General features: G+C 22.2%; 3 protein-coding genes across 3 annotated transcripts; 2 read left to right on the forward strand and 1 right to left on the reverse strand.

Moving 5' to 3' along the window:
* The first annotated feature begins 357 nt into the window (after positions 1-357).
* On the forward strand, positions 358-2,873 carry F4807DRAFT_433608 (DUF1479-domain-containing protein). The gene is made up of 5 exons (XM_047998704.1): positions 358-1,039; positions 1,096-1,818; positions 1,871-2,373; positions 2,455-2,496; positions 2,559-2,873. The coding sequence occupies exons 1-3, from the start codon at positions 643-645 to the stop codon at positions 2,191-2,193; spliced, it is 1,443 nt and encodes a 480-aa protein (XP_047852401.1). The 5' UTR covers positions 358-642; the 3' UTR covers positions 2,194-2,373; positions 2,455-2,496; positions 2,559-2,873.
* Positions 2,874-3,491: 618 nt separating this feature from the next.
* On the forward strand, positions 3,492-5,572 carry F4807DRAFT_462324 (transmembrane amino acid transporter protein-domain-containing protein; the record flags this gene model as incomplete). Its single annotated transcript, XM_048001810.1, has 5 exons — positions 3,492-3,982; positions 4,039-4,110; positions 4,179-4,532; positions 4,597-4,809; positions 4,876-5,572. The coding sequence occupies 5 exons, from the start codon at positions 3,492-3,494 to the stop codon at positions 5,570-5,572; spliced, it is 1,827 nt and encodes a 608-aa protein (XP_047852402.1).
* A 68-nt stretch (positions 5,573-5,640) lies between these two features.
* Positions 5,641-6,330, reverse strand: F4807DRAFT_169041 (uncharacterized protein). The gene is made up of 5 exons (XM_047993440.1): positions 6,203-6,330; positions 6,133-6,150; positions 5,945-6,056; positions 5,752-5,888; positions 5,641-5,678 (listed from the first exon to the last, which is right to left on the reverse strand). Exons 1-4 carry the CDS (start codon positions 6,227-6,229, stop codon positions 5,782-5,784), a joined length of 264 nt encoding a protein of 87 aa, XP_047852403.1. The 5' UTR covers positions 6,230-6,330; the 3' UTR covers positions 5,641-5,678; positions 5,752-5,781.
* Between the last annotated feature and the right edge of the window lie 21,475 nt (positions 6,331-27,805).

Consider the following 27,805-nt stretch of genomic DNA (forward strand, 5'->3'; position numbering starts at 1 on the left):
GGTGTGTATACCGAGGTAGGTCAGGTCTGCAGCTAAGCAAAGAGCACAGGCGGACTAGCCTAATACGGTATATCCGCTCGTCTTATTCGCGTCGGGATCATCATCTGAACAGGGCATCCCCACCTGGAAGATTGCTAAGATTGCTGATTACTCAGAAATGTAAACGGAAACTCCGAAACTAGGTACAAAGTCGAAAAAGCAAGTTCACAATTAGAGGAGAGACTGTTGTAAGTATACCTACCTACCTAAGTAACGGTTGAAGCAGATTTAAACTAGATAGGGAAACGAGATCTGCTGATGACAAAGAATACCTGACCATCTGTAGCCCATCTAATTAGGTATGATATCCATGCTAAAACCGTCATGCTAAATACCTTCAAGGCAGTTCCGCAGTCACATCAACATGTATGAAGATGCCAATCATGTCTTGACTTTTCATGTCGTGTACCTACTTATTATATGTCATTATTATATACCGAGGTAGGTAACACGGCTAGTTCCATCTTCTATTCTTCCTCTGTTCTCTACAGTTACAGTTGAATATCCTGATTTAAGTGTCTGTTATGTGATCGGTCTTTGCCCACGTTTCGTTCTCTCTCAAGATTGACAATAAAAAACGTCTTTCAATCTAGATCGATCGCGATGTCGGCGACACAGACACAGACACAGACACAAACTAAGAGAGAGGGGAACATTGCTGATTCCTTCGTATCGTTATCTGGCGGTGCAAGAGAACCTCTCCCCCGACGGTTTCTCGATCTCAAACAAATCCTAGTTCGAGGTCATGAGGACCGCGTAGTCGATAGCTGGAACAGGCTTCTAGCCGAGCTTAAGCGTGAGAACAAGAACATCATTGAAAAAGGACCTAGTATTATTCCTAGCCTCAAGTTCAAGGACTTAGACGCGGACCTCGCAAAGTTTCGCGATGAAATCAAGAAGAGAGGCGTTGCCGTCATCAGGGGGGTGCTTCCAGAAGACGAGGCCCGTTCGTACAAGGGCGAAATCGAGGAATATGTGAGGCAAAATCCTCATACAAATGGTAGCCTCATTAATTTATTAGAGTTGGTATAAATCGGTGGCTGACATCGAGAGCAGCATTTCCCCAGGATAATCCGCAGGTCTACGAACTATATTGGTCAGCGCCCCAGCTCCGCGCTAGGGCGCATCCGAACTTGCTACGAGCTCAGGCGGCGCTCATGAAGTTATGGCACATGTCAGACCCCGATAGTGCCATATCGACATCGCAGCCGTTGGCTTACGCAGACCGCCTTCGTATAAGACAACCCGGCGATGCCACATTTGCTCTAGGCCCCCATGTCGACGGAGGTAGCGTCGAAAGATGGGAATTGAACGGCTATGGTCTTGGTGGAGTATATGACAAGATATTCGACGGCGCGTGGGAAGACTTCGATCCATGGGATGCTAGTGCACGTGTCCCTGCCGTTATGGATAATTACAACGGGTTGGGCGCCGCCTCGATGTTCCGTATGTTTCAGGGTTGGCTCAGTATGAGCACCACTAATCCGTTCGAGGGGACCCTTATGGTGAATCCAGCGATGAAACTCTCGACAGCATACTTCCTACTCCGTCCTTTCTTCCAGCCAGTTAGAGATATCAATCAGGTCCCCCCTGGAGAATATCTCGCAGCGGAGAATTGGAAATTTACCGGCTCCGAAATGACGAGTGAGCTTCAGGGAGCGACTCCGGGGCATGGACAAGAGCTAGATACAATCCTTCATCCACACCTAGAGCTCGACAATACCATGGTACACGTGCCATCCATTAAGCCGGGCGACTACGTGGTATGGCACTGCGACAGTGAGTGAGACAGGTATCCCCTCAACCACGTGAAAACTGACGAGTCGATTAGCTATCCACGCCGTCGACAAGGTACACAAAGGTAATTCAGACTCGAGCGTGTTGTACATCCCAGTCTGTCCAGTAACGGAGTTGAACTCCAAGTACCTCGTCCGTCAGAGACAGGCGTTCTTGAACGGCACCCCCGGCCCGGACTTCCCCGGCGGTCGAGGCGAAGCCGACCACATCAACCGGCAGACCGAATCATCTCTTCGTTCATATGCTTCGGCTGAAGGGCTGCGTGCTTTTGGTTTCGAGAAGCTTGTCCCAGCTGAGACGGATACCAACGGAGCAAAGAATGTTATTTCGCTGGCGAATGAAATCCTAAGCTTCTAGGCTCTCGTCTTACATCAGCTGAGGAACCGAGCGACTCCTTTATTTACCAATCAGCTTCGAGATGTATAGGAGGCTCTGCGCGCTACTGCTGATGGCGATACTTATCCCTTAATGTAGAAGGTATGCAGACTGAGATATATGCCTATGTATGTAGACATTGCTACCACGTGTCTTGGCTAGCTGTCGTACAGTTATACACGCCCGGTGTCACCAGTGTCTTCAGTGTGAAATATGAAATATTTGAACAAGGATGATTCTTACGAGCGTGTCCCCGTGCCCATCACAGCTCACCCCGATTACTGTGTCGTTGTCAATTCGTTCGCTTAGGCTTCAAGTCCTGCGATCATGGATGCCTACTTACCTAGAAAACAACAAGTTGGTTCCAATTAGGTATAGAAGTGAATAGTACTAGATAATCACTTGGAGGTAAAAGGGGTGGGGGTTGGGAGAAGTCGAGAAGCATGTTGGCGCAAATCTCCACTGCCTAATCCATTTAGGGCCTTGGTAGTTGGTTGCCGACTATGTGATGGTGTGCTATACCGCTTTCATCACAATTGGTTTTGGGGTAGGTAGCCCATCTCCCCAGATTTCAAATGGCTTAAGTTCGAAGCAGAAGGTGTCATCGGGATGAAGAATTGGCCGCTCCATAATAACTGATGCCGATGACAGCTCCTATACACGTAACCGAATCTAGACTAGCGAAGGACAGTCTAAAAAAGCATCTTCTCAAAAAGCTTGATGATTGTAAGAGATTTAGATACATGTTCTATGAACCCCTGATCTCTAGCCACCGAAAGTGATAACGATGTCTTCGTAACCCGCGAGATTGGTTGAGCTGAAAACGCAGCTGGAGGATCACAACCCCGAAGACTTTGTGGGATGTGGCGAATGATTTATCTCAATCCCGTCACATTTTTCGAGACATAGTAATCGCCAAAACGGTGGTTATCCCGACCATAAGATGATCAGTCCAGTCCCGGATGTGCAATTGCCAATGGGGGGCAATTCTGCCAAGGTATCGCCCAACATAAACCGGCGCAGAGAACTAATACAAGAAGGTTACAGGGGTCGAGGCGACCGTATCTATCAAAGCCCTGCAACTTTTCCCATGTCGTTGCAGAAGCTCGCGCCGTTTTTGCATGATAGAGCACTTGCAGCTGATAGATAACAGGGCTGGCACCCGATGCTACCATCCTGCGGCAGTCTTAAAAGGTAGCCCGTCGGGCCACTTTTGGCAAGAAATGTCGTTCTAATTCAGCGCATTCGTGGTTCACGATTTCGGCGATGATTTGCCCATCATGACCGGCATTCCCCCAGCGAATCTTGCCCTTGACGGCGGCGACCCTCGAAAGTCGTCTTTGCAGGCGGAGAATGTGACAGCTGATGATGTCGTAGGACGGATTGAACATTCCAAAGACCGAGTAGTCAGCTTCGAGGAGTACATGTACTATGCCGCGATCACGCGTGCTGAGGAAGAAGAGGCCAATGCTCGGTTCATAGCCGCTCGTGGCCCGCGGACAATCAAGAACATAATTAAAGGGCGCTTCGTCAAAGGCCCGATAGAGCAGGCCGTGTCTACGCCTCAGACAGCAGAATCCCTCTCTGCTGGGGGAACTGAAGAGAAGGGCCATCATGACGGTACCCTCCAAACCACGGAGAAAACTAGCACCAACAACTACGGAGCTACGGAAGCCCAGCGGCACACTGCTGATCGGGCGTTGAGAACTGCTAGCTGGGGTACAATCTTTTACCTCATCACAACCGATATCTTGGGTCCGACAGGTGCTCCGTGAGTATCAATCCTATCTTGATGTGGAAAGGAGATCGTAACTGAGTCTCTTCTAGCTGGGCATTTGCACAATTAGGCTACGGCCCAGGCGTCGCGCTGTATACCGTCTTCGGTGCCATGTCATACTAGTGAGTTGAGACTTTGTCTTTTATCCGTCGTGTTTTATTATCCTGTCTAACGGGTGTGGCGCTTCAAGCTCGGGATGGATCCTCTGGAAGGTCTTCTGCGGGCTAGATTCGAACCAGTTTCCCATCAGGGGATACGGCGACTTCTTCTTCCGTATATTCGGCTCTGGCGCCCGCCACTTCGTTAATGTCGCACAGGCCCTTCAGCTGCTGCTCACCGTGTCGGTTCTCATTCTGAGCAACGGACAAAGCATCTCGCAGATCAGCCGCGGCTCGTCCGGAGACAGCATGGGAATCTGCTTCGTAGCATGCATGCTCATCTTTATGGCTGCCGGTTTTATTCTGGGGCAGATCAGAACTCTCCAACGGCTTGGTTGGCTTGCTAACGCCTCAGTTTGGATGACAGTTGCCCTTATATTAATGTGGTAAGTGGCCATACCATACCTACGGACGCCGGAGTCCTAGTAGATGCTGACTAAGGTTTCATAGTATGGTTTCTGTGAAATATGGCCCGAATTATGCGGCGGTAGAGACAAGCTTCGGCTTGGCTCCGGGTATGCCCATTCAGACGTTCGCCGGAACACCCCCGCCAGGACTAGCGACGGGCGGCGAGGGATTTATCGGTTCTCTGAACGGATTAAACGTAGCCGTGTATGCATACGGAGGGGCGTTGCTCTTTGCGGCTCTCCTGGCTGAGATGAGGTATCCATGTGTCCCGGATCGAGTAGACTGTCACTGACACTCTTACTAACATTGCTCAATTTCCAGGCACCCAATGGATTTCTGGAAAAGCTTGCTCGTCGCCGAGATATTCATCTATTCGATGTACATCTTCTTCGGCATCTTCGTGTATTCGTATCAAGGCCAATATACGTACAACCCGTCGGTCCAAGGCATTGCCGTCTACGGAATTCAGACAGCCGGAAACCTTTTGAGCTTAATCAGCAACCTCATCGCCGCAGTACTATACAGCAACATTGGCCTCAAGGTCGTGTATATTGAGGTATTTCACGAGCTCCTAAAGTTTCCAGACTTGACGACCAAGATGGGCAAAATCTGGTGGGCTGCGCTCATTCCGGTATACTGGGCAATCGCGTTCATCATAGCTGCGAGCGTACCGCAATTCTCGTATATCGTCGGTTTGGTGGGCGCGCTCTTCATTCTATCTTTCACTTACACATTTCCAGCCTGGCTTGCGGTTGGTTATTGGATTAGAAAGGAGGCGATAGTCGAGGCTGAAGAAAGATTCGACCCGGCGACCAATACGTATAGCTATGTGGACCACGGCTGGAAACGATGGAGACGTGGTTTTATGAAGAAACCATTCTTCAACTCATTCAACATTTTTTATTTTCTTGGCGCCTTGGTGACGTGCGCTCTTGGCTGCTATAGCAGCATCGAAAGCCTGCGCCAGGCGTTCGAGAGCAACATTGCCACAAGCCTTTCATGTACCCCTCCTCTTTGAGGTTATATACATTTAAAAGTAAAAATAGGCGGGTTCAATGTGGGATGAGGGGAAGAAAAGATGCGATATGCTCATGCCGCGTTCCTTAAAACATCCATATAGATAGCTTCAGAAATGTCAGACTTTTTAACCTCAAGCGGTAATAATTTGGGCGATATAGATTATGAACAAGTACGTACTTGTATTAGTCGATGAGGCAAACTCTTTATTCACCTCTTGGGACGATTGCCTGTTGAATCTGTCTTGGTCCCGCGGACCTGGTTCCGCAATTCATCTATGAAATGGGATAGAAACCCGTTCGATTGAGTAGGATCGCCTATCCATATTTGGTCAGGTCTATCAGTCCTTCTTTTGTATAACAACTACACGTACGCGTAGCTTCTCCCTCTCGTAGCGGGTCACTGGGATCTCGCCCGTGTTTGTAATCTTCAACTGTTCGGTGAATGCGCTGGACGCTTCGTTGGAAAGTACGGGATCGGACGATCTGGAAAATGAAGGACGCACATTAGAGGCAGGGATATTGATGATGTCGATTATAAAATGTTAGGGAGTATAAGTACCAATTGAACAACATAGTCCTGTCGACGAAAATTAGTATCGGTCGCTACCCGATGAAGCTATTCAGCTTACCTCCACGATGAAAAACCACCTGAGCATTTTGACACGGTCGATTGATAAAAAGCTGTGGATATGGTCTAGGTACCTAGTATAATCGAATACCTAGGATAGGTTGACACGGTGTATCCTACATCTAGGTACATATGTAGGTAGGTTGGTGACGATTGTTGTCGTTGTTCTTGTTAATATTCATTGTGTGTAATATCGAGTTGGAAGTGGCTAATGGCTTAGGTAATGGACGTCACTGCATGGCTCCATGGCTGCATGGAAGATTGGAAGGCTCAACGATAAGAACGGCAGACAGGTTTCTGATAGCATGGATCATGGCGGGATCTCTGACAAGGAATCCCACTTTCCGATATAGGCAGTTAATAGCTCCAACCTTATAATATAATTCGACACGCGGTACAACGCTTCTACCCGAGCCACGGGTACGACTGTACGACTTATTTTCCGACTCTAACATTCAGTTTATCAGGTTCCCATCTCCTTTCCTTTACCTGGGTAGGTAAACCTTCATTGGTGAAAAATAACTCAAGCTGTATGTCTTGACACGTCAGTGTAGCACAAACGATCTACAAGACTATACCGTATCATACAAAATGCTCCGTAGCGTGTAGCTGATTATATGTCAACCTTGGAGTCTTCGGAACAAGATCAACAGGAGCAACGAACTACTATATATGAGAACCAACATGTACGAGATACTTTATGTGGATTCCTCGAAGCAGTACCTTAGGTAGGTAATAGTCGATTAACATGGGGTTCTACCTGTCGGTACCCAATGGAATTCACGACCCGATATTGCTGGGAATTCGTATACAGCACAGCACGGTCGAAGTTATCTTATGTATAACTGTTTCGACATGCATATATATCGACAGCTTTCCTTTAACGTAGTATGTGCACCAGAGTAATCTCTGTATGCAAGAGCACTTGGGATTACCTATCTCCCATATAGCATTGATGAAAGTCCATGTACTCCGTAAGGGATTATAACGAATAACACATAACCAAGTCCTTCTATCCAACACACACATACACATGTATGCAAGGCATGGCTTACGTGCGGCTTGATGCTTCGTAATGAGTTGGACTGGAGAATTCATGATTATGATCAGGCATCTAGATCAGATCATGAGCACCAATGTTACGTGTCGGCTGCTGAGCCTTTAAATCTGTCGCACAGTTTAATGCATGTCAATACCCATCAATCGTAAAAAAGGGTTCGCGGGTTGATTTGGCATGGATGTATAGAGAATGAGCTAAATGGCAGGATAGCAAACATTGAACCCCGTGGATTTCGGATATGTGGGTAATATATTTGATGTACATACTGTAGGTATGCAGCTGGTATGGGTCGTTGCTATTATGGATCCTCCCGTTGGTGCCCTAGCAACGAGGAAACGAGTGCCCCTGGTTTTTTAACGCTAAGATACCAACCTAGACGGTGCGCCATTTGAGCTAAACCGCTAAAGCTTTAAAACAAAAATTTTATTTTTTATTTTTTTTTTATAATTTTTTATTATTATTAAATTTATATATTTAAACATGTATTATTTATTTTATATATATTTAATAATAATTTTATAATAATGTAATAATGAATTAATTAATAATAAATTAATAATAATTTAATAATAATTTAATAATAATTTAATTATAACTTAATAAAAATTTAATAATAATTTAATTATAGCTTAATAAAAATTTAATAATAATTTAATAATGGTTTAATAATAGTGTAATAATGATTTAACGATAATTATATAATATATTATAAAAAATTATAATATTTATATAAGGCCGTTTTGTTAGTAGTTAGTTTTTAATTGTAAATAAAGGAAAATTTATATATATATACCGCATTTTTTTAAAGGGATTAATTAAAGTTTTTTGCGTAATAATGTTGTTTTTTTTTAGCTTTTTAATTTTATTTTATAATAAAGATTTCCCCGAACATTAAATTAAGTACGGTTAAATAGTAAACTTTTTTTTTAAACTTAAAAGTTTAAGGTAATAAAGTGTTATTTAACCCGAATAATAAGCTTTGTAAGGATTTAATTATTAAGTAATATAAAAAGTGGTAATATATTTTTTTAATTAATATAAAATTATAGTTTTTATAAAATTAATAATTATATATTAGCGATAATATAAGCCTTTTAATTTTATAAATATTAAAGTTTTCATAATGATTTTTAAAAATATTTAATTAATTAAAAATAAGTTTTTATAAATGTTAATAAAAGTTAAAGGTTATTAAAAATATAATTATTAATTATAATAAAGTTATAATTTTATATTAATTAAATAAATAAAAAGGTTTTACTTTTTTATAAATAAGTAAAAAACTTTAAAAAATAATATTATTAATTATATTTAAAATTCCCATTTTAATAATTATTATATTATACTTTTATATTTACTTTACGCGTAACCATTTAAAACATTTATTAATATTTATATATATTTATTAATATATTATATTTTTAGGCAAGTAATAATTTAAAAATCCCTGCGTAATAATATTATTTAATATTTTTACTTTTTAATTTTATTTTATAATAATATTATAATAAATTAACTTTATTATTTATAATATTATAAAGTTATTTAACTTGTAATCTTTGTTTTTTAATGGTTGTTTAATTTAATTAATAAGTGATAGTTTTTATTTATAAGTTTTTTATCTTTATTATAATAAATATTATAAAAATGTTAAAAACTTTTAAATATTTCCGTATGTAATAAATGTTTAAGTTAGAAAAATAAAAAATATAATTATTAATTTTAATTAATAATATTATTACTTTTAAAGTTATTAACGCTTATTAATAATATTTTTTTAAAAAGATTAAAAATAAAACTAATAGTTTTATAATTAAGATTTAATTTATTTTTAAATATAAAATAAAATAAATAAAAAACTAAACTTTATATAATAATAAACCTTAACATTATAACTTAAAAAAATTAAAAATTAACCGTAAAAATTTATAATATTTTTATAATATTAATAAAATTAATCTTATTTATATTAATAACTTTTAACATTATATTTAATTATAAATAAAAAATATTTCCGTTTAAATAATATAAATAAATTTACTTATAAATAATTATTTTTTTATTTAATTAAAAATTACAAGGAAAAACTTTAAAACAATATTATAAATAATTATTTAAATAACTTTTTTTTTTTAATATTTATTCTTATAATAACACCTTTAAAAATTAAACCTACTTTATAATTATCACTTATAAAAAACCAGCCTATAATAATATTTTCTAAATCTACACGCACTTAAAAACTCCGAGGATATTAATCACCTTATTAAAAAGCCCCTTTTAATAAAAAGCTCATTAATAATCTTTTTATCGTTTTTTTTTAATTTTTTTTCTTTTTTGAAAGGATATAAAAAACTTATTTAACTTTAAAAAACAAAGGTTACATTTTAATCTTATACGTTTAATAATTTTATATTAATTTTTTTATATATTAAAATAATTTTTTAATTAATCTTTTAATTAATTTTTTAATTATTTCTTATAAATAAAATTAAATATAATTTTTAATATATATAATATACTTTTTAATTATATAACCACTTTTTAATTCTTTTTAATAAATTTTTAAAACTTATCCCCGTATTATTATATTAAATTTAATTATTAAGTTAATTTATTAAAAGTTTCTTTTATAAAAGTTAAATAATAATTAAAAATCTTATTAAAATTACTTAATTAATAACCTAAAAAAATTAAAAATTAACTTATATAAAGCCGCTTTATTAATAATTAACCTTTTAACTATAATTAAAAAAAAGTTTATATTTATATGTTTATTACATCCTTTAAAAAAAAATAATTAAAACTTTTCGCGCTATAACATTATTATTCTTTAATTTTTTAATTCCATTTTATAATATAATCGTTAAATTCATTATAAATTAATGTACTACCCTTTACCCGTAACTAAATTTATATAATTTTTAATTCTTAACTTAAATAATCTTATTAAAAATATTTTATTTAATTTATAAATAAAACTTTAATTAATTTTTAAAAAATTAAACCGGATAATATAAATTACATTTAATTTAAAATATTTTTTATAAAATTATTAAATAATAAATTAAATATAATTATATAACCGAAAGGTTCATATAATACGTAATTTTTAATAAAATATTTTAAACGTTTTATAATTAAAAAAAAGTTTTTTTTAATAATTTACATTAATTTAATATTTATATTATTAAAATTAAATTATTAAAAGTTTTATGTTATAATTAATTTTATTAATATATATATTATTTTTATAAAATTATAAAAATATAAAAACTTAAACTAGTTTAAACATATTAAGTAAATGTTTTAATAAGTATATGTTTATTAATAAAAATCATAGTTAATTAAAAATTATAAGCTTAAATAAAATTAAAATAAAAAATCATATAATAATTTTATATATATAAATTAATTAAAGTATAATTTAATAATGGAATTATTAATTTCCTATGTATAATACGTAATAATTTTTTAATTTAAATATAATATTTATAATAATTTTAAATGTAAATAATTGTTAATACGAATAAATTTTTATTTTAAAAAATAAAAAAAGAAATGGTTATAACTTAATTTAAATATAATTAAAACCGGGGATATAGATTTAATATTTTAATATAAAGTAATAATTATTTTTATTTAAATTTAATAACCTTAGCTTACTTTATGGTTTATGCTTTTAAATTGTTAAGCCGGAATTTAATTTTCCAATTAAATACTTAATAAAAAATAATAATTATACTTATTTAAAGATAATAACACTTAATTTATATATATTACGTAATAATACATTTATTTTCATAATAATTTTAAATTTTATTTAATATTTTAAGCCAAAGGGCTTGCAATAAATTAAAGAATAAAAATTTTAAAGCTTAAAATTAAATATAATAATATAAATGTGTTACATTATATTATATTATATTATATTAAGTAAAACTTAAGTTTTTTTATTGCCTTAACAACTTAATACGTAACAACTTTAAAAAAAAGCTACTATATTTATTTAAATTTAATAATCTTAATTACTAGGTTAATTACAAGCTTTTACGATAAAATGAGTGGAATAAACTTTGTTATAAAAATTTAAAGCAAACCTTTATTACAAAAACTTAAAAACTAAAAAAAAAAAAAACTAAAAATTATATATTATAACCTTAATTATCCTAATTAAAAAATATAATATAACCTTTAATTAATAATTTAACGGTTAAAATCCGTCATTACTTTTTAAAATATTTTATATAATTAATAAAATATATTAATTAATTTATTTATTAATATTAAAAATTAAATTCCCTTTATTAAAGTTAATATTATTAATATTATCATTTTACATAATTACATTCTTAATAATTATTAAGTTTTATATTTTCTAGAAAATTATTATATAATTAAAATAATATTATAAGAAAAACCCTTTTTAAAAATCCTTAAAATATTTATTTTTACTTTAATTAATAAAATTATTAATAATATTTTACCGCGTTATTAAATTTTTTATACGTAATAAGAAAACGGGTAACCATAAATTTTAATTATATTTAAATTTAATAATATGGTAAAAAGGTTTTGCAATTTAAATAATGAAGGTAATTTATTCTTTACGAAAAAATTAAAATCATTTAAAAATATTAAACTTAATTATAAAGTTTAAAAAAAAAAATCCACTTAATAATAATTAACCCCTAACCCTTTTATAATATCGTATTTTTTATTAAAGGATATCTTTTTTAATTTTAACTTTAAACTTTTTATTATATTTTCGTAATTAAAGTTTTTTATTTTAAATTAAAGGAATTTTATACCGCTTAATAATCCCGAAAAAGCCTTATTAAATTATAAGAATTTAACACTAAAATTTATATCTTTTAGTATTAAAATGTTGTTATATAATAATATTAAAAACGATAATATATTTAAAATAAATAATAATATTAAATTTAATAAAACGGGATCTTTAAAAACCTATTATAATTTAATTTCTTAACCTTTATTTCGAGTAATAAAACTTAAACATAATTGTATTTTTTTTTACGAAAAATTTCGTAACATATTAAATAATATTATAATAGTTTTTAATTTTGTTAAGTTTTCGTATAAATATCCTTTATTGTTATTAATGGAATTTAGTTATATACGGTTATTTACGTATAAAGGTTAAACTAAAAATTAAAAAAATGCGAATAGGGATAAATTAAGTTAAGAATGGAATGAAAAATTAAAGGATAAATAAAGTTAAGAAATGAATGTGGCTATGGAAAATAATAATAATAATGATAATAATAATAAAAATATAAATATAAATATAAATATAAATAAAGATAAAATGAAAATTACACTTACGGAGGATAATATTAAAAACACGTTTAAAGAAATATTATTAAAAACGGGTTTATATTTTACGTAAAATATAAAAGTTATTAATAACGTGTTTATTAACCGTTAAAATATTTTTTTTATAATAACCGAATTAATATTAAAATTTTTTATTTTAATGTTTAATATATTTTTTAAATATCCACGTATATTCCTATAAAATTATTTAATATTTAAGTTATTAATTATTTAAACTAACGATACGTTTAATTACCCTTTTTTTATATTTAAATATAAAAATTCCGGTTTTATTTTTATTAATTCTTTTTAAGTAGTTATAAATTAATATATAATAAAATGCGTTACTTATTCTAATATAACCTAAAAAATTAATAATTTAATAGTAAAATTATATTAATTACCTTTAATTATTACCGCTTTTAATATTATTATAAATAAATTTAAAACACGGTTTTATATATTATGGCGGGAAGATATAAAATTTAGTTATAAAATTATTATTTATTTAGTTGAAAGTTTTTTATTTTAGCGATAAGAAAAATATCTAAAATTATATATACATATCCTTAATATTTTTAAATAAATAATATATAAACGAAAGATATTATTAAATTATATTAAAAAGAAGTTTAAGGTAATAAAGAAAATAAAGTAAGCAAAGTAAACAAAATAAGCAAAGTAAATAAAGTAATTAAATTAAAACCTACCGTCTCACCGTCCTTTAATAATACGACGGAAGCCCGTTTCTTAAAACATTTTATTAAATAATTAAATATAAAAGTAAACTTAAAAAAATAAAAAAGCTAAAACTAAATAATAAAAAAAATATGTTAATAATAAATAAATTAACCATTTAATTTCTTATAATTATTAATTAGTAAATTTTTTTTTATTTAATTTAAAATAAAATTTCTTAAACTTAAAATAATTATTATTATATTTATATAATTAATATATTCATGATTAAATTTAATTAATTACTAAGTAATTTTTAAAAAATAAATATTTAAGATTATTTATTATAAGTTATATAAATATTTAAATAAGAAATCTATATATATATAAAAAGGATATATTATTTAAATTAATATTTTTACACTTAACTAAAACATGATATATCATAATCCTATTTTTATTAAACTTTTATTAAACTTTTATTAAATTATAATTAAATAATAACTTAACAATAACTTAACAACTATTATATAAATTATAATTAAACCGGGATTTAACTTTTAATAATTATTTTAAATATTTAAACGCTATATCATTTATAATATTTCGATTTTTATATAATTTATATACAAACTAATGTATTTTTAATGCCTTTAAATCAATTAAACATTTAAATTTAAACATTTTCTTTTCATTCTATGTTTTTTATTTTAACCATTTCTTTATATATTAACTTTATTTTTTAAATAATGTAATAAAACTTAATTTAACTTGAAAATTTTAAGTTATAAAATTTATTAATGAAATAATTAATATTTAAATGTACATGTTTTTAAAATAATAATTTTAAGTTAAATAAATATTATTTTTTTATGTAACTTATAAACTTTAATTTAATTTTAATATATGTAAATTAATTAATTTTTAAGTACTTATTTATAAATATTATAATTAAAATTAATTCATTACTTTTTCCAAGCATTTTTAAATCTTTTATTAAATTAAAGCTTTAATTATATATTATTCTATCCCTAGTTAAACCTTAATTAAACGGTGATTTAATTATTATTAAATTATCGTTAAACTGTTATTAAATTAAGGTTAAAATTAAAGTAAGGAATAATTTTCTTTTAATTTTAATAACGTTATGTAAGTGTAAAATTTAAGTTTATATAAATTTAATAGCCGTATTATAAAAATAAAACTTTATTTTTAAATTTTCCCTTTTATTTATATTTTTATTACCCCGCTCGTTCTTATTACTTTATTAAAACTTTTTTTATTCTATAATATATAAAAGCTTTACATTATAAATACTTATAATAATAATAATAATATATAATAAATTAATTTAATTATTTATAATTAAAAATATTAAATAATTAAAAGTATTAAGTTTATATGTTTAAGGTTATATTCTATACTTTAATAAACTTTTATATTTTAAAAATCATTTTTATTTTACCTTTATTATTAATTTTTTTATGTAGTAGTTAATTTTTTTTTATACCGCTGTAATTATTTTTGGAATTATTTAATTCCGCTTTAAAGAATTTTATTAAAAATTAATTTAAGTATTTTTTTTTTTTTAATATATTATTAAAGATATTTCTTTAGTTTTAAATACCGTTAAAGATATGGATATGCCGTATTATTAATATTTTAAAGTAAATTCCGTTTTAATTATTTATTATAAATTTATTATGTGTTAAATATTATAAAACTTTTAAAATTATAATTTTTTAATAATTTAAGTAATTAGCGTGTTAATTTTATAATATTAAGATTAACTTTTATATTTATACTTTAATTTTACATGTTAAGATTATTAAGATTTAGTTATAATTAATTAACATGGTTAAATATTATATATTTTTTTTTCGGTTAATATTTAATATAATGATTATTTTATTAATTTATAAATTCGGTAATATTTTATTAAATAAGGGGTATATAAATAATATATAAGGTAGTTTAATTTATAGTTTTATTTTTATTAAAATAATAAATAAAATCCAACCATTCGAAGTATTTTTATATTATATTAATAAACATTTAAAAATTTTTAATAATTTATATATATTATTTAATAATTTGTTATATTCCTTTTTAATTATTTCTATAATTACTCAATTTTTTAAGCCTTACTTATCCCTTAATAATAGGAATTATTAATTTTATAACCTTATTTATAAATTATTAACGGGCTATTATTCGTGTTAAGTTCGTATACTTTAAGTTATATAAAAATTGTTATTTTATGTTAAACTAGGGTTAAAAAAAGGGTTTTAATGTTATAATTATATTAAATAAACCAAGGGTAAATTCCTAAGGTTATAATAATATTAAAATATATATATATAATAATGTAAAGGAAAAAAATGTTTTTATAAATTTTATATTATAATAATTTATAAAAATATATATTAATAACATTATAAATTTTTATCTTAATAAAGTAAAGTTTTAAATAACCGTTTATACCTTACATATAATTCGGATTAAAAACTTTATACTTTTTTAATTTAATTAAAAATATATTAGTTTTTAAACATTATTATATAGTTTTTAAATAACATTAATAATATACAATCCAAATTATCTTTCTTATAAAAAGAAACTTAAAATTTTTATAAATAAGTAAATAAAGGTATTACTTCCTATAATCGCTTAAAACATTAAAATAACGTTAATACTTATTAAAAAAATTTTCTAATACCATTATTAAACGCTACCATTTATCCTCGTTAATAATTTTCCTTTTCATATTATTTTTAATTTAAATCTAAACTAAAATAATATATAATATGTAAATATTATGTAAGTATTTTAAGTTTATAAAAATCTTATAATTTTTATTATTTTAAATAAAAAAATAAAACTATATATATTTAACCATTTCAAATATATATGTGACATATTAATTATAAGCTAATTTTTATTACTTAAATTAACATTTTAATGAACGTTATAATATTTAAATATTTAACTTTTTATCTTATAAATATACTATAATTTATTTGTACGTTAGGTTTATTTCGAAAAGTTTATATAAGTTATTTTATAAGTTATTAATGTTTATGCCGTTTTTTTAAACATTTTAAGCTTTAAAATTCCATTGAAATGTTTATTAATTAATATTTAATTTATACTCGATTTAAAAATTTTCAAGAATTTATTCCTAAATAACGTCTTTTTTTAAAAATTAATAAGTAATTTATTCCTTATATAAATCTAAATTAATACAACATCGTTTTATATTAAAAAAAAAAGGTAAATATTAAAACTTTTACTTAAAATCAAGGGATTTAATTAAAGCTTTTAATATAATTTATTAATTTTACATTATTATTATTATATAATATATCCTTAGTTTTTTAATATAAATAGCGTTTTTATTAAGTAATATTAAACGAACTTTTATTTAATTATATTTAATTAAATTAATTATTATAAATATATATTTAAATATTTCTTTTTTATATTTATTAACCTTATTATTAAATTTCTTAATAAATTTTAAAACATTTTATTAAGGTGTAATAATAAAATATATAATAAAAAAAAAAGATTTAAAGTTAAAAAATATAAATAAGTAAAACTTATAAAACTTTAAATTTAATAATATATATTATTATTTATTTAAATATAATTATAAATATTTTAAATATTTATTTTTATTTAATTTAATTTAAGTTATTATTAAGTTTAACTTAATTTAATAATAAATAATAATTTTAAAAAAGTAAGGCTACCGTATATTAAGGTAATAAAAAAGTTTGAATTTATTTAATATAATATAATATAATATAATATATTTGTATTATTACTTTTAATTTTTAAGTTTTTAAGTTTTTATTTCTCGGTTTATTATAAAGCTTTTCCAGCCTTAATATGCCATTTTAATTTTAAGTATAAAAGTAAAAATTAAAAGCTAAAAATAAATATATAAATCGTAAAACACGCTAAAAAAACCATTAACCTTAAATAAATATAATTATTATTTTTAATTTAGGATATTAATTCCCTACGCTTAAGATTTTTTTTTTTTTAAAATAATAAAATGTTTAAATTTACTTAATATATTTTTTATAAATTATAATTTATCTTCCTAAAACTCGTCGTAAAAACCATTCAACCTAGCATATAATTATTTTATAGCTTAAAACTTTAAATAAAACATTATTAATTAATTATTTCCTAATAATTTTTTAATATAATAATATAACTTTAAAATTTAAATCGATTTACGTAATTTAAATTAACATTAATATTATAATAATTAATTATATTTCACACCTTTAAGTATCGAAACTTATTTAATAATACTTAATCTTACATTAAAAACCGCTATTAACAATATTTTTATAATAATTATATTCCCCTTAAAACATTTAAATAATTTAAATAAATTATTTATTTTTATCTTCATTAATATTATTAAATTTTATTATTTAAATTTATAATTAAAATTATTACTTATTAAAATAATGGGTAATAATAAATGTTTTTTACTGTTTAACTCGTTTTTTCCCCGGAAAAGATTTTTTTTAAATATAAAACATATTAAACGTTTAAATAAATAAGCCAAATTAATTATTACTAACATATTTAAAAATTTTTAAATTATTTTTATATTTATATTTTAATAAATCGAAATTTTTAAAAGTTTGAATAAAGATTTAAAAAATTATGCTTAATATATAAGTTTAATATTATTTCGGGAATAGTTAACAAGTGAATATTTTAAAAACCAATTGTATAGAATAAATAATTTTTAAGAAAAATTTAAGTAAATATTTTAAAGATTTTTTAACGCTATAAAAATTTTAAAAACTTTATTTTTTTTAATTAATGTAGTTAATAATATTCACGATAATTTTGTTTGTTTAGGTTTACCATTTAATTTTTGGTGTAATAAAGTTGTGGAATTTTATCATAAAATTATAATCCCGGAATATTTAAGGTGGTTTATTTTTATTATTAAAAAATTTTAAATTTTTAAAAAAGATTATATTAAATATTTTTATTATTTACTTGTTATAGTTAGGTATAAATTTTTTAGATACTTATGTTATAAAACCAAATCTAATAATTTAAAGGAAGTATATAAATATACGGAAATTATTTTTTAATTTAAAGTTTTTTATTATTATGTTAGGTATAACATTAGGTTTATTTCCGAATAAGCCGCAGAAGATTTTATATTTAAGGATTAAGATTTTTTATTAATAACGGATTAATAAACGGCTTGTTATAAATTTTAAATTTATTTTAATATAAATTAATTTATTAAGTTTAAAAGTGTATTTAATTATTTAATTTTATTTTTATTATTAATTTTTTAATTTTATTATTTAACTATATATATAAGTTATTTTTTTAAGATTTAAACTTTTATAATAAGTAGTAATGAAATAAAAGTATATTGAAATGAAATAAATTATAATATATTTTTTTTTTTTTTTTTTTTTTTTATAAATTTAATAATGAACTTATGTTATAATATAAACTTGACGGGTATAAAAATAATAATATTATCGCTTAAGGAGTTTTTAATTACTTAGGTATTTTTGCGTTATTATTTTAATTACCGATAAATATTATAAGGGTTAAATTCCGAATATTAATTTCCAAAGATTAAATTTAGGATTAAATAAAATGGTAAATATATTTCGGTTTATTATATTATATAAAATAAATCACATCCCGTATAACGCCGGGTTAACTTATATATTTCTTAAAAAAAAATCGAAAAAAAGTTAAACGTAAAAAATACGTAAGTTTTAAATGTAAAATTATATTTATTATTAATAATTTTATATAATATTTACATATAAAAAAAATAATATAATATTTTATATATAATAAATAATTAATTATAAAAGCCACTTATTTTTTTATTTTTTAATAATAATATATTATTTTATAGCTTATTTATTTTATTTATTAAATAAGAAAACATTTAGTTAATTTAGTTATTTAAAAAGGGACGGCGCGGCGGTAAGGTAAAATAAAATTATTATTTAATTTAATAAAAAAATAATAATAAATGACGATTTACGTAAGTAAGTAAGTAGATATGGTAAACGAAAATAAAGGATTAGAAAAGATTGTGTTAATTTTATATTAATTTAATTATTATTTTAAGTAATTAATTATATAATAAATTCCCATGTTTTAATATTAATAATTAAAGTTTTTTTTATTATTTTTATTATTATTTTATATTATTTTAAGTTTTTTTTCCATTTTTTTATTTATATTTATAATAATGTTAAAGCGTAAAGATTAATATTTAATGGATTTTGTTTAAGTAATTCTTAAGTAATGTTTAAAGAAACTTGGTATTAATTATTAATATATTTATAAGATTAGTTTTAAGGGGTATCACGATTAATGTTATTTTTGTAAATTTTTATTTTATAAATTTATTTTTATGTAAATAGGTAAAAGCTTGGGTAAAAGTTAAGGTTTATAACTTATTTTTAATTAATATTTTTTTAATATTGATAATATTATAATTTACATTATAAGGCTTAAGTAAGTAAATGTTGAAAAACATTAAAAACTTATTAATTTTTTAAGTGGAAAAAAAGTTATAATTAAGGGAACGTGGTAGCGTATAAGGTTAAATAATTTAAAAAGTAATATTTATTATTATAACCTGGATTCGTTTTAAAAGAATAAAAACCTTATTAAATATAATAAAAATATTAATTATAAAACTTTAAATGGATTTAATATAATTAAGAAAAAGTATAGAAAAAAGAAATCTTTATTAATTTTAATAATGAACCGAATAAAATATGATATTTCGATTTAATTTTTAACATTTATTTATTAATATTTTATTAATAATTTTAATAATTTAAAGATATTTATATTAATTATTTTAAAAAGATAACGTATGTTATAAGGATTTTTTTTAAGATAAAATTAATATATATAAATAATTAATCGGATTAATATTTTAATTAAATAAAATTATAAGTTTAGAAATATATTTTTTTAAGAATTTTTTATAAAACATATATTATTTTGTTTTGTATTTATTATATAAGAATTTTTTAAAAATAAAAAAATACGATTTATATAATGTATTTAAGTAAAGATATTTAATACGAAAGTTAATATAATAAAACTTATAAATTACGATATTATAATATTGTTTATTATTATTAATTTTAATATTATATTATAGAATTTAAATAATAATTATATTAAGAATTATTTATATAATACTTATATATTAATTTTTATAAAAAAAATACCATTATTAAATTTCTTTAAAAAATAAGTATTATTTTTATTAAGTTAATTTTTATTTTTACTATCCACGTTAATATTTTAATAGAAGACTTGCGATAAGCCGCGGAAAGGTTCCTTTAATTTAAGATCCTTATTATAAGGTTTATAAAAAAAAGAATTAGCGGTAAGTTAATTTTTTTTTATATTAAATTTTATTTAAATATGGTTAATATATAAGTTATAGTTTAATAGGATAATGGTAAAGTAAAAATTATAAACCTTAACATTATAAAGTTTATAAAAAAAAAAATTAGCGGTAAATTAATTCATTTATATAATATATTTTATTTAATTATACGTTAATAAATAGTAGTTTGACGGTATAATAATAAAGTTAAAATCGTGCGAGTTAAAATAATTGAATGTTATAATAATAATTAATTTAATTTTTTTATTTAATTTATTTAATAAGTTTTTTAGCGTAAAAAAAATTTTTAAAAAGCGGTTAATTTTATTAAAAGTAAAAAGAAATAAGATTAATTAAGGATTAATCGAATAAAACCATGTTAAAACGAAGAATTAAATATTTAATAATAAGCTTTCCATGGTATAAAATGTTAAAGATAAAATCTTAGTTAATTTTAAGCTTTAAACTTTAAAAAAGATTAGCATTTAAAAGCGAAGGGTTAATTAATTTTTAAAGGATTTTTTTAAAAATAATATATTAATAACTTGTTTAAACTTTTAAAAGAATAAACGGTTAAATGTTAATAAGGAATATAATAATAATAATATATAAAAGGTTTAAAATTTAATTAATGTAATAAAACTTAACTTAAGGGTATGTTATTTAAGTTTATTAAAAAGTTATTTAAATAATATTTTAAAATAATAAAATGAATTTATAATTATATAAAAAAGTTTATAAGTTTAATTTATATTTAAAGATTTTTAATAACTTTTTTATAGTTTATAATTTTTAATTAAATATTTTATATTATATATTAATTTATTAATTTAATTAATTATAAATATTAATTTATATTTAATTTATTTTTTAATAAATTTAATATTTTATTACTTAACGATAAATAATATTAAAATATATTCCTTATATATTAATATTTAAATAAAATTAATAATTATATTTATATTAATAAATAATAATTTAATAATAATTTAATAATAGTTTAAAAATAATTTAATAATAATTTAATAATAATTAAATGATAATTAAATAATAATTAAGTAATAATTAAAATAAATAATTTTTAATATGTTATAATTAAGAAAGTAATTTTAAATATTAAAATATAAAATTAAATTTTAAACGAAATATATATATATATATTTATATATTTTATAATCGCTTTAAAAATAATTAAAATAATTATAAATTATAACTAACCCTATATAACTTTAAATAAAACTTAATATATTTTAAGTTATTATATATATTAATATATTTTATAATTTTTATTTTAATTTTAAAAAATATTAATTAATTTTTAAATTAATAATATATTTAATTTTATAAAAGTTATGTATTATATATATGTTATTATAAAATATATTTTAAATGAATATGTTTATTATTTATAATATTATATAAAGCCCGTGGATTAGTAATATAAAATATTTTATTTATTATTTATAATATTTTAATTAAATTTTTTATATTTATTATTAAATATATTATATTAAAATAGACATTAATAAACATTATTAATATTAGTTTTAACGGAATTATTTTCATTAATAAGATTTAAAATTAAGGTAGATAAGTTTAATATTAAAGATGATTTATTTAGGAAGCATAAGTTTTTATTACGAAAAGATAGGGAATTGTAGTATATATTCATCGAAACGTTTAAAAATACCTTAGTAATCGTAAATAATTATGCGTAAGATTATTTGAAATCTTGTTAATGTCGCTATAATTATTGTTATTATTGTAACTATAAAAATTAAAAATATTATTGTTTATTATAAGATTAAAAAAATTTATTAAAGATATATTGAAATTATTTTCCTTATTAATAATATAAGCGCGTTTCTTTTTTATTACTTGGGTTATTTAGGAAGTAGCGCATTTTTTTTTTATTATTTAAGTTATTTAAGAAGTAGTAATATTTAAATTCCGAAATTTAAGTATATTTTTCGTTTTTATATTAATAATATTATTATATATATTATTATTATTATTAATTTATTATGTAAAGCGAAATTTATATTTGATTTTTATATTATTAAAAAGTTATATAGTTATAATTAAGTAAATAAATTAAATAAAACGCGTAAAAAATTTACGAGGAATTTTATTAAACGAATATAATGATTGTTAATGTTAATATATTAAAAATGTTAATTAATTTAGTTAGAAGCTTTAATTAATATAAACGTATAAATAATTAATTAATAAATATTACGAAAATTGGTAATAAGTATTAAAAAAAGAATAAAGCAATTTCGATTAAAAAATTAATAAATATTTATTTAAAGGGGAGTTAAATTATAATAAACATTTAAACCTTGGTTTTATTTAAGTGTAAAAGGGTTAAGTTAATTTTATATGTGGTTTTTAATAAATTAATTAACTTCGTGTTAAAGAATAATATAAGTTAGATTAAAATTAATTAAAATTTTAATGACCCGATATAACTTATTATAATAATTAAAAGTTTAGGGTAAGCTTTAATAACTTAATAAAAGTAAGAAAATTAATTTAATATTATAGTTATTATTATTATTATTATTTTATTTTATTTTATTAATTTTAATGTTATTAAAATAATTAAGTTTAAATTTACCGTTTCGGTTAAGTTTTTATTACTTAAGTAATAAAAATAATAACAATTAATAAAAATAAAGTTATTAAAAAAAATAATAATAAATTAAATATTATTAATTTTTTTTTTTATTTATATTTTAATTATTATTTTTTATAATATAATAAATATTAATATAATATAAGATAATAAACTTTATTATTATTTAAATAAATTATATTTATTATTAAATTAATTAAGTTAATTTTTTTATACCACGGATTATATATAGGAATATAATTAAAAAGCCGACGCGTAACTTTACTTTCGAAAAGTTTAATACGTGGATTTTTTATAATAATAAAATTTAAAAAATTATTAATATTTTTTAAAATAAATAGTTTATAAATAAAATTTTAAAAATATATTTATTTAAGTAAAAATGAATAAAATTTTTTTATAGGGAAAATAAGTTATAGTTAATTATAAATTATATTAATATAAGTAATATTAAATTTATTATATATAGTTAATATATTAAAGATCCGGATTTAAATAGTATATTATTTATTATATAAATTTATATATAAACTTAAATATAATTCCCGCTAAGGCTTTAAAAATTTAACATTTGATATAATTATTTTTCGATTAAATTATTTTTAATTTAAATAAAATTTATATTTTAAGTAAATTAAATGAAAGTTTTATTTAAATATTTAATTACATGTTTTGCATGTGTGGTTTAAGAAAATTAGTTTAGTTTAAAGTTAAAATTAATATTAAAATAATAATTTTAAAAATTTTAATAAAGTTATTATAATTAAAATAAAGGTTTAAATTTAATTATAAATAATTTAATTAAATTAAGGCTTTTTAAGGTGTAATTTTATTTATTTAATTAAACTTTAAATGTGATTTTAAATGATATGTTTTATAAAGCTTTTAAAACCGTATTAATTAAGAAAGAATTAATTAAAATTAAATAGTTTTTAAAATAAACGATAGAAAAATTAAGGTTTTAAGAGTATTTAAATTTATATTTAAATTTATATAATATTATATATATTATTTAAATCGTAGTTTTTAGTTATAACTAAATATAGTAAATTTAACACGGGCTATATAGTAAATTTAATATTATTTTAAGTTTAATATTAATAATTAAAAAATTTTTTATTATTAAAATTATAAGGTTATAAAAAATTAAAGCATGATAATAATATTAAATTTATACCTTTATAAAAACATTTAATTACATTTTATATATTAATATATATTAATAATAATAAGGGTAAATTTATACGGTTATAATTTTAATTAAATTTAATTTATATTAAACTTTAATTATTAAAATATATAACTACTATTTTAAAGTTTTTAAATTAATAATATATTATTTATTATATAAATTTATAAATAAATATAAGTATATTTTTAATTAACTTTATATATTAAATTTTAATATCTTAACCTTTAAATAAGCGTTTTATTTTAATAAATTACCTTTAAATTAAAAATATTTTATTTTAATTAAATTATAATTTAAAGGTTTAAAACCCTTGTAGTTATAATTTTTTAAATGTAAGTTTATAAGTGTTAATTTAATTAAAAGTTAAATGTTTATCGGTGCGGGGTTTTTAAGATTTTAAGGATTTTAATATTAATATATTATAATTTAATTAAAAAATTAAATTTAAACTTAAATAACGTTATTAAACCTAAAGTTTAAATAATGGAATATATTTTATATAATAAGTATTTAAATGCGATTTTAAATTATATGTTTTATAAAGATTGGTAATATATTTTAGATAAAAAATAATTAATTAAATATAGGGGAAGGTTTGATATAAGTAATTATGGAGTTTAGGTTTAAGAAATACTTTAAATTATACGTAGATTTATATAGTAATATATGTATTATTCGAACCGTAATTTTTCTTTATAGTTTATAAATAAAGTAGATTTAGCACGGATTATATAATAAATTTAACGTTATTTTTTTTATTAATTTATATAGGTAATTTATAAATGAATTTTTTAATTTTAAATTAATAATATTTTTACACGATATTAATTTAAATTAAATTAAGTAAAAGTAAATGTTTAATAATTAAAAAAGGGAAAATTTTTATAAAAGTTTAATTATTAGTAAGTTTTTATTATATGTATTATTTAATTATTATTTAATTATTATTTAATAATGAATATAAAGGTTTTTAAGTTAATAATAATATTTATAATAAAAATAAACTTAGTGTAATTAAAGGTATGAAATAACGGTTTATTTTAATATGTTTAATTTATAGTTAAGTATTGTTAAATTAATATTAATTTAATATTTAGATTTTATTATTATTTAAAACGTTTAAAATCCGTATTTAAAGTTTAATTATTTTCACGGTATATTAAAATAAATAAAATAATGTTATTAAATTATTACTTATAATAAATAAGTTTAATTTTTAATTAAAACGTTATTAGTTAAATTTTAGAAGGTATTTATTTAACCTTAATATTAAGTTATTGTTAAATTAATATTAATCGTTTTATTAAAATATTAAATGCGTGTTAAAAGCGGTTGGAACATTTAAGGTATTACCGTTAAATAAAATGTGCGTAAAAATGTTTACAAATTTATAATTATATTAATATTAACGCGTTATAATTAATAGGCGTTCCGAATAATTTTATTTTTATTTTTAAATATAACAAAAAAATATAAGCTTAGTTAAAGTTAATATTATATTAAATAATAATTAATTTTAAATAAATATATAATGAAAATAATTTTTAATTTTAATTTAATATATGGTTAAAAGTTTAATAAAAATAATAATATAAATTTAATATAAGTTAAATTATAATGTTTTTTTAATAATTTTAATTTTAGTAATATTAATGTAATTTTTACGTTAATATAGGTTTATTTAATATATTTAATAATAATGGATTATATATTAAGTTAAGGTTAATATATAAAATAATTTAATTAAATTTAGTTATATTTATTTTATTTTTAAAAATTATTATAAATAATTAATATATTTATTATTAAATTATTATTAAATAAAATTAAACTTAAATTAATATAATTTTATAATGTTTTACGTAAATTCGTTTTAATTTAAAATTAACGAAATACATTATTTATAAACGAATTAAAATAAATTATTCCGAAACTTTAATTTAAAATATTTAATTAATATTATTTAATTATGGTTTATGTAACTATAAAGTTAAAAATATTAATTATATTATTAATAAATTAAAAAATATTATATAAATTAAATTAATAATTAAAGTTTAATTATTTTAATTAATAATTTAAATTATAATAATAAAAAATTTACGTTATATTAAGAAATATAATTTTATTACTTAATAAATAAAATATTTATTAAATGGTTTATTTAATTTATATTTTATTATAAAAAGTGAAAGTGTATTTTAAAATAAAATAAAGGAAATGTTATTATTTTTATATTATTTTAATATTATAAAGTTAAAAAATTTTATTAATAATGAAAATTTTAATGTTAAAGAAAACGAATAAGAAGGTAATAGTTTTTTTGCGTTTATTTTAAATGATTTGTTATTTAATATAGGGGTATTAAATTTAAATGTATCCTAATTAACGTTAAATTTTAACGAAATATTAATTAATGCCCTTTTATTTTTACGTTATTTTATTTTTTTATTTATACCCGCTATAATTAAGCCCGTATCGAAAAAAAATAAAGAAACTTAAGTTATAAATAATAAGTTTAATAAAATTATTTTAAATTTATCGGGTATAAAAAAAGGAAATAGTTAAAAAATTAAATTTTAAAATTAAAATAATACGCTAAATTAATTTAATTTACCGGATTAACTTAATGTTAATATATAAGTTAAAAGAAATAATAATAAAAATAAAGTTATATTAAATAATATAAAAGGTTTTTTAATTTCGAAAGGTTAATAAAATATGCCGAAAAAAAGCTTAATTAAAATATAATTTAAAATAATATAATAATAAATTAATTTAAAAAAATTATTTACCCTTATTATATTTCGTTATAAATTATAAAAATGTAATTAATCTTAAAAAAAATAAGATTTTAATCGGTTTAATTTATATAATATTAACCGAATAAAGTTATTATTTTAAAATTTAATATAATTATTATAAAATATTAAGTTAAATTTATATTATATAATAATTAATTATTAATTTATTTTTCATTAATTATTTCGGTTATATAAACTTTTTAAATCGCACTTTATAAATTAAATTCTTTTTATATAATAAAGAAAATAATAAATAATAATTAAGTAATAATTAAATAATAATTAAATAATAGTTAAGTAATGGTTAAATAATAGTTAAATAATAATTAAATAATGGTTAAATAATAATTAAATAATAATTAAGCGATAATTAAATAATAATTTTAAATTAATATTAAATAATTATTATTAAATTTAAAATTAACTATAGTTTAATTATTATTTAATTATT

Source organism: Annulohypoxylon truncatum (assembly GCF_022578515.1).
Source record: "Annulohypoxylon truncatum strain CBS 140777 unplaced genomic scaffold F4807scaffold_25, whole genome shotgun sequence".
Lineage (NCBI taxonomy): Eukaryota > Fungi > Ascomycota > Sordariomycetes > Xylariales > Hypoxylaceae > Annulohypoxylon > Annulohypoxylon truncatum.

Excerpts from the sequence above, each read along its gene's own strand:
- F4807DRAFT_433608 (XM_047998704.1), top strand. The coding sequence starts at position 643 with ATGTCGGCGACACAGACACAGACACAGACACAAACTAAGAGAGAGGGG. Across the intron at positions 1,040-1,095 it reads GCAAAATCCTCATACAAATG|CATTTCCCCAGGATAATCCG; the intron begins GTAGCCTCATTA and ends CATCGAGAGCAG. Across the intron at positions 1,819-1,870 it reads CGTGGTATGGCACTGCGACA|CTATCCACGCCGTCGACAAG; the intron begins GTGAGTGAGACA and ends CGAGTCGATTAG.
- F4807DRAFT_169041 (XM_047993440.1), bottom strand. The coding sequence starts at position 6,229 with ATGCTCAGGTGGTTTTTCATCGTGGAG. Across the intron at positions 5,889-5,944 it reads ACGAGAGGGAGAAGCTACGC|GCGATCCTACTCAATCGAAC; the intron begins GTACGTGTAGTT and ends AAATATGGATAG.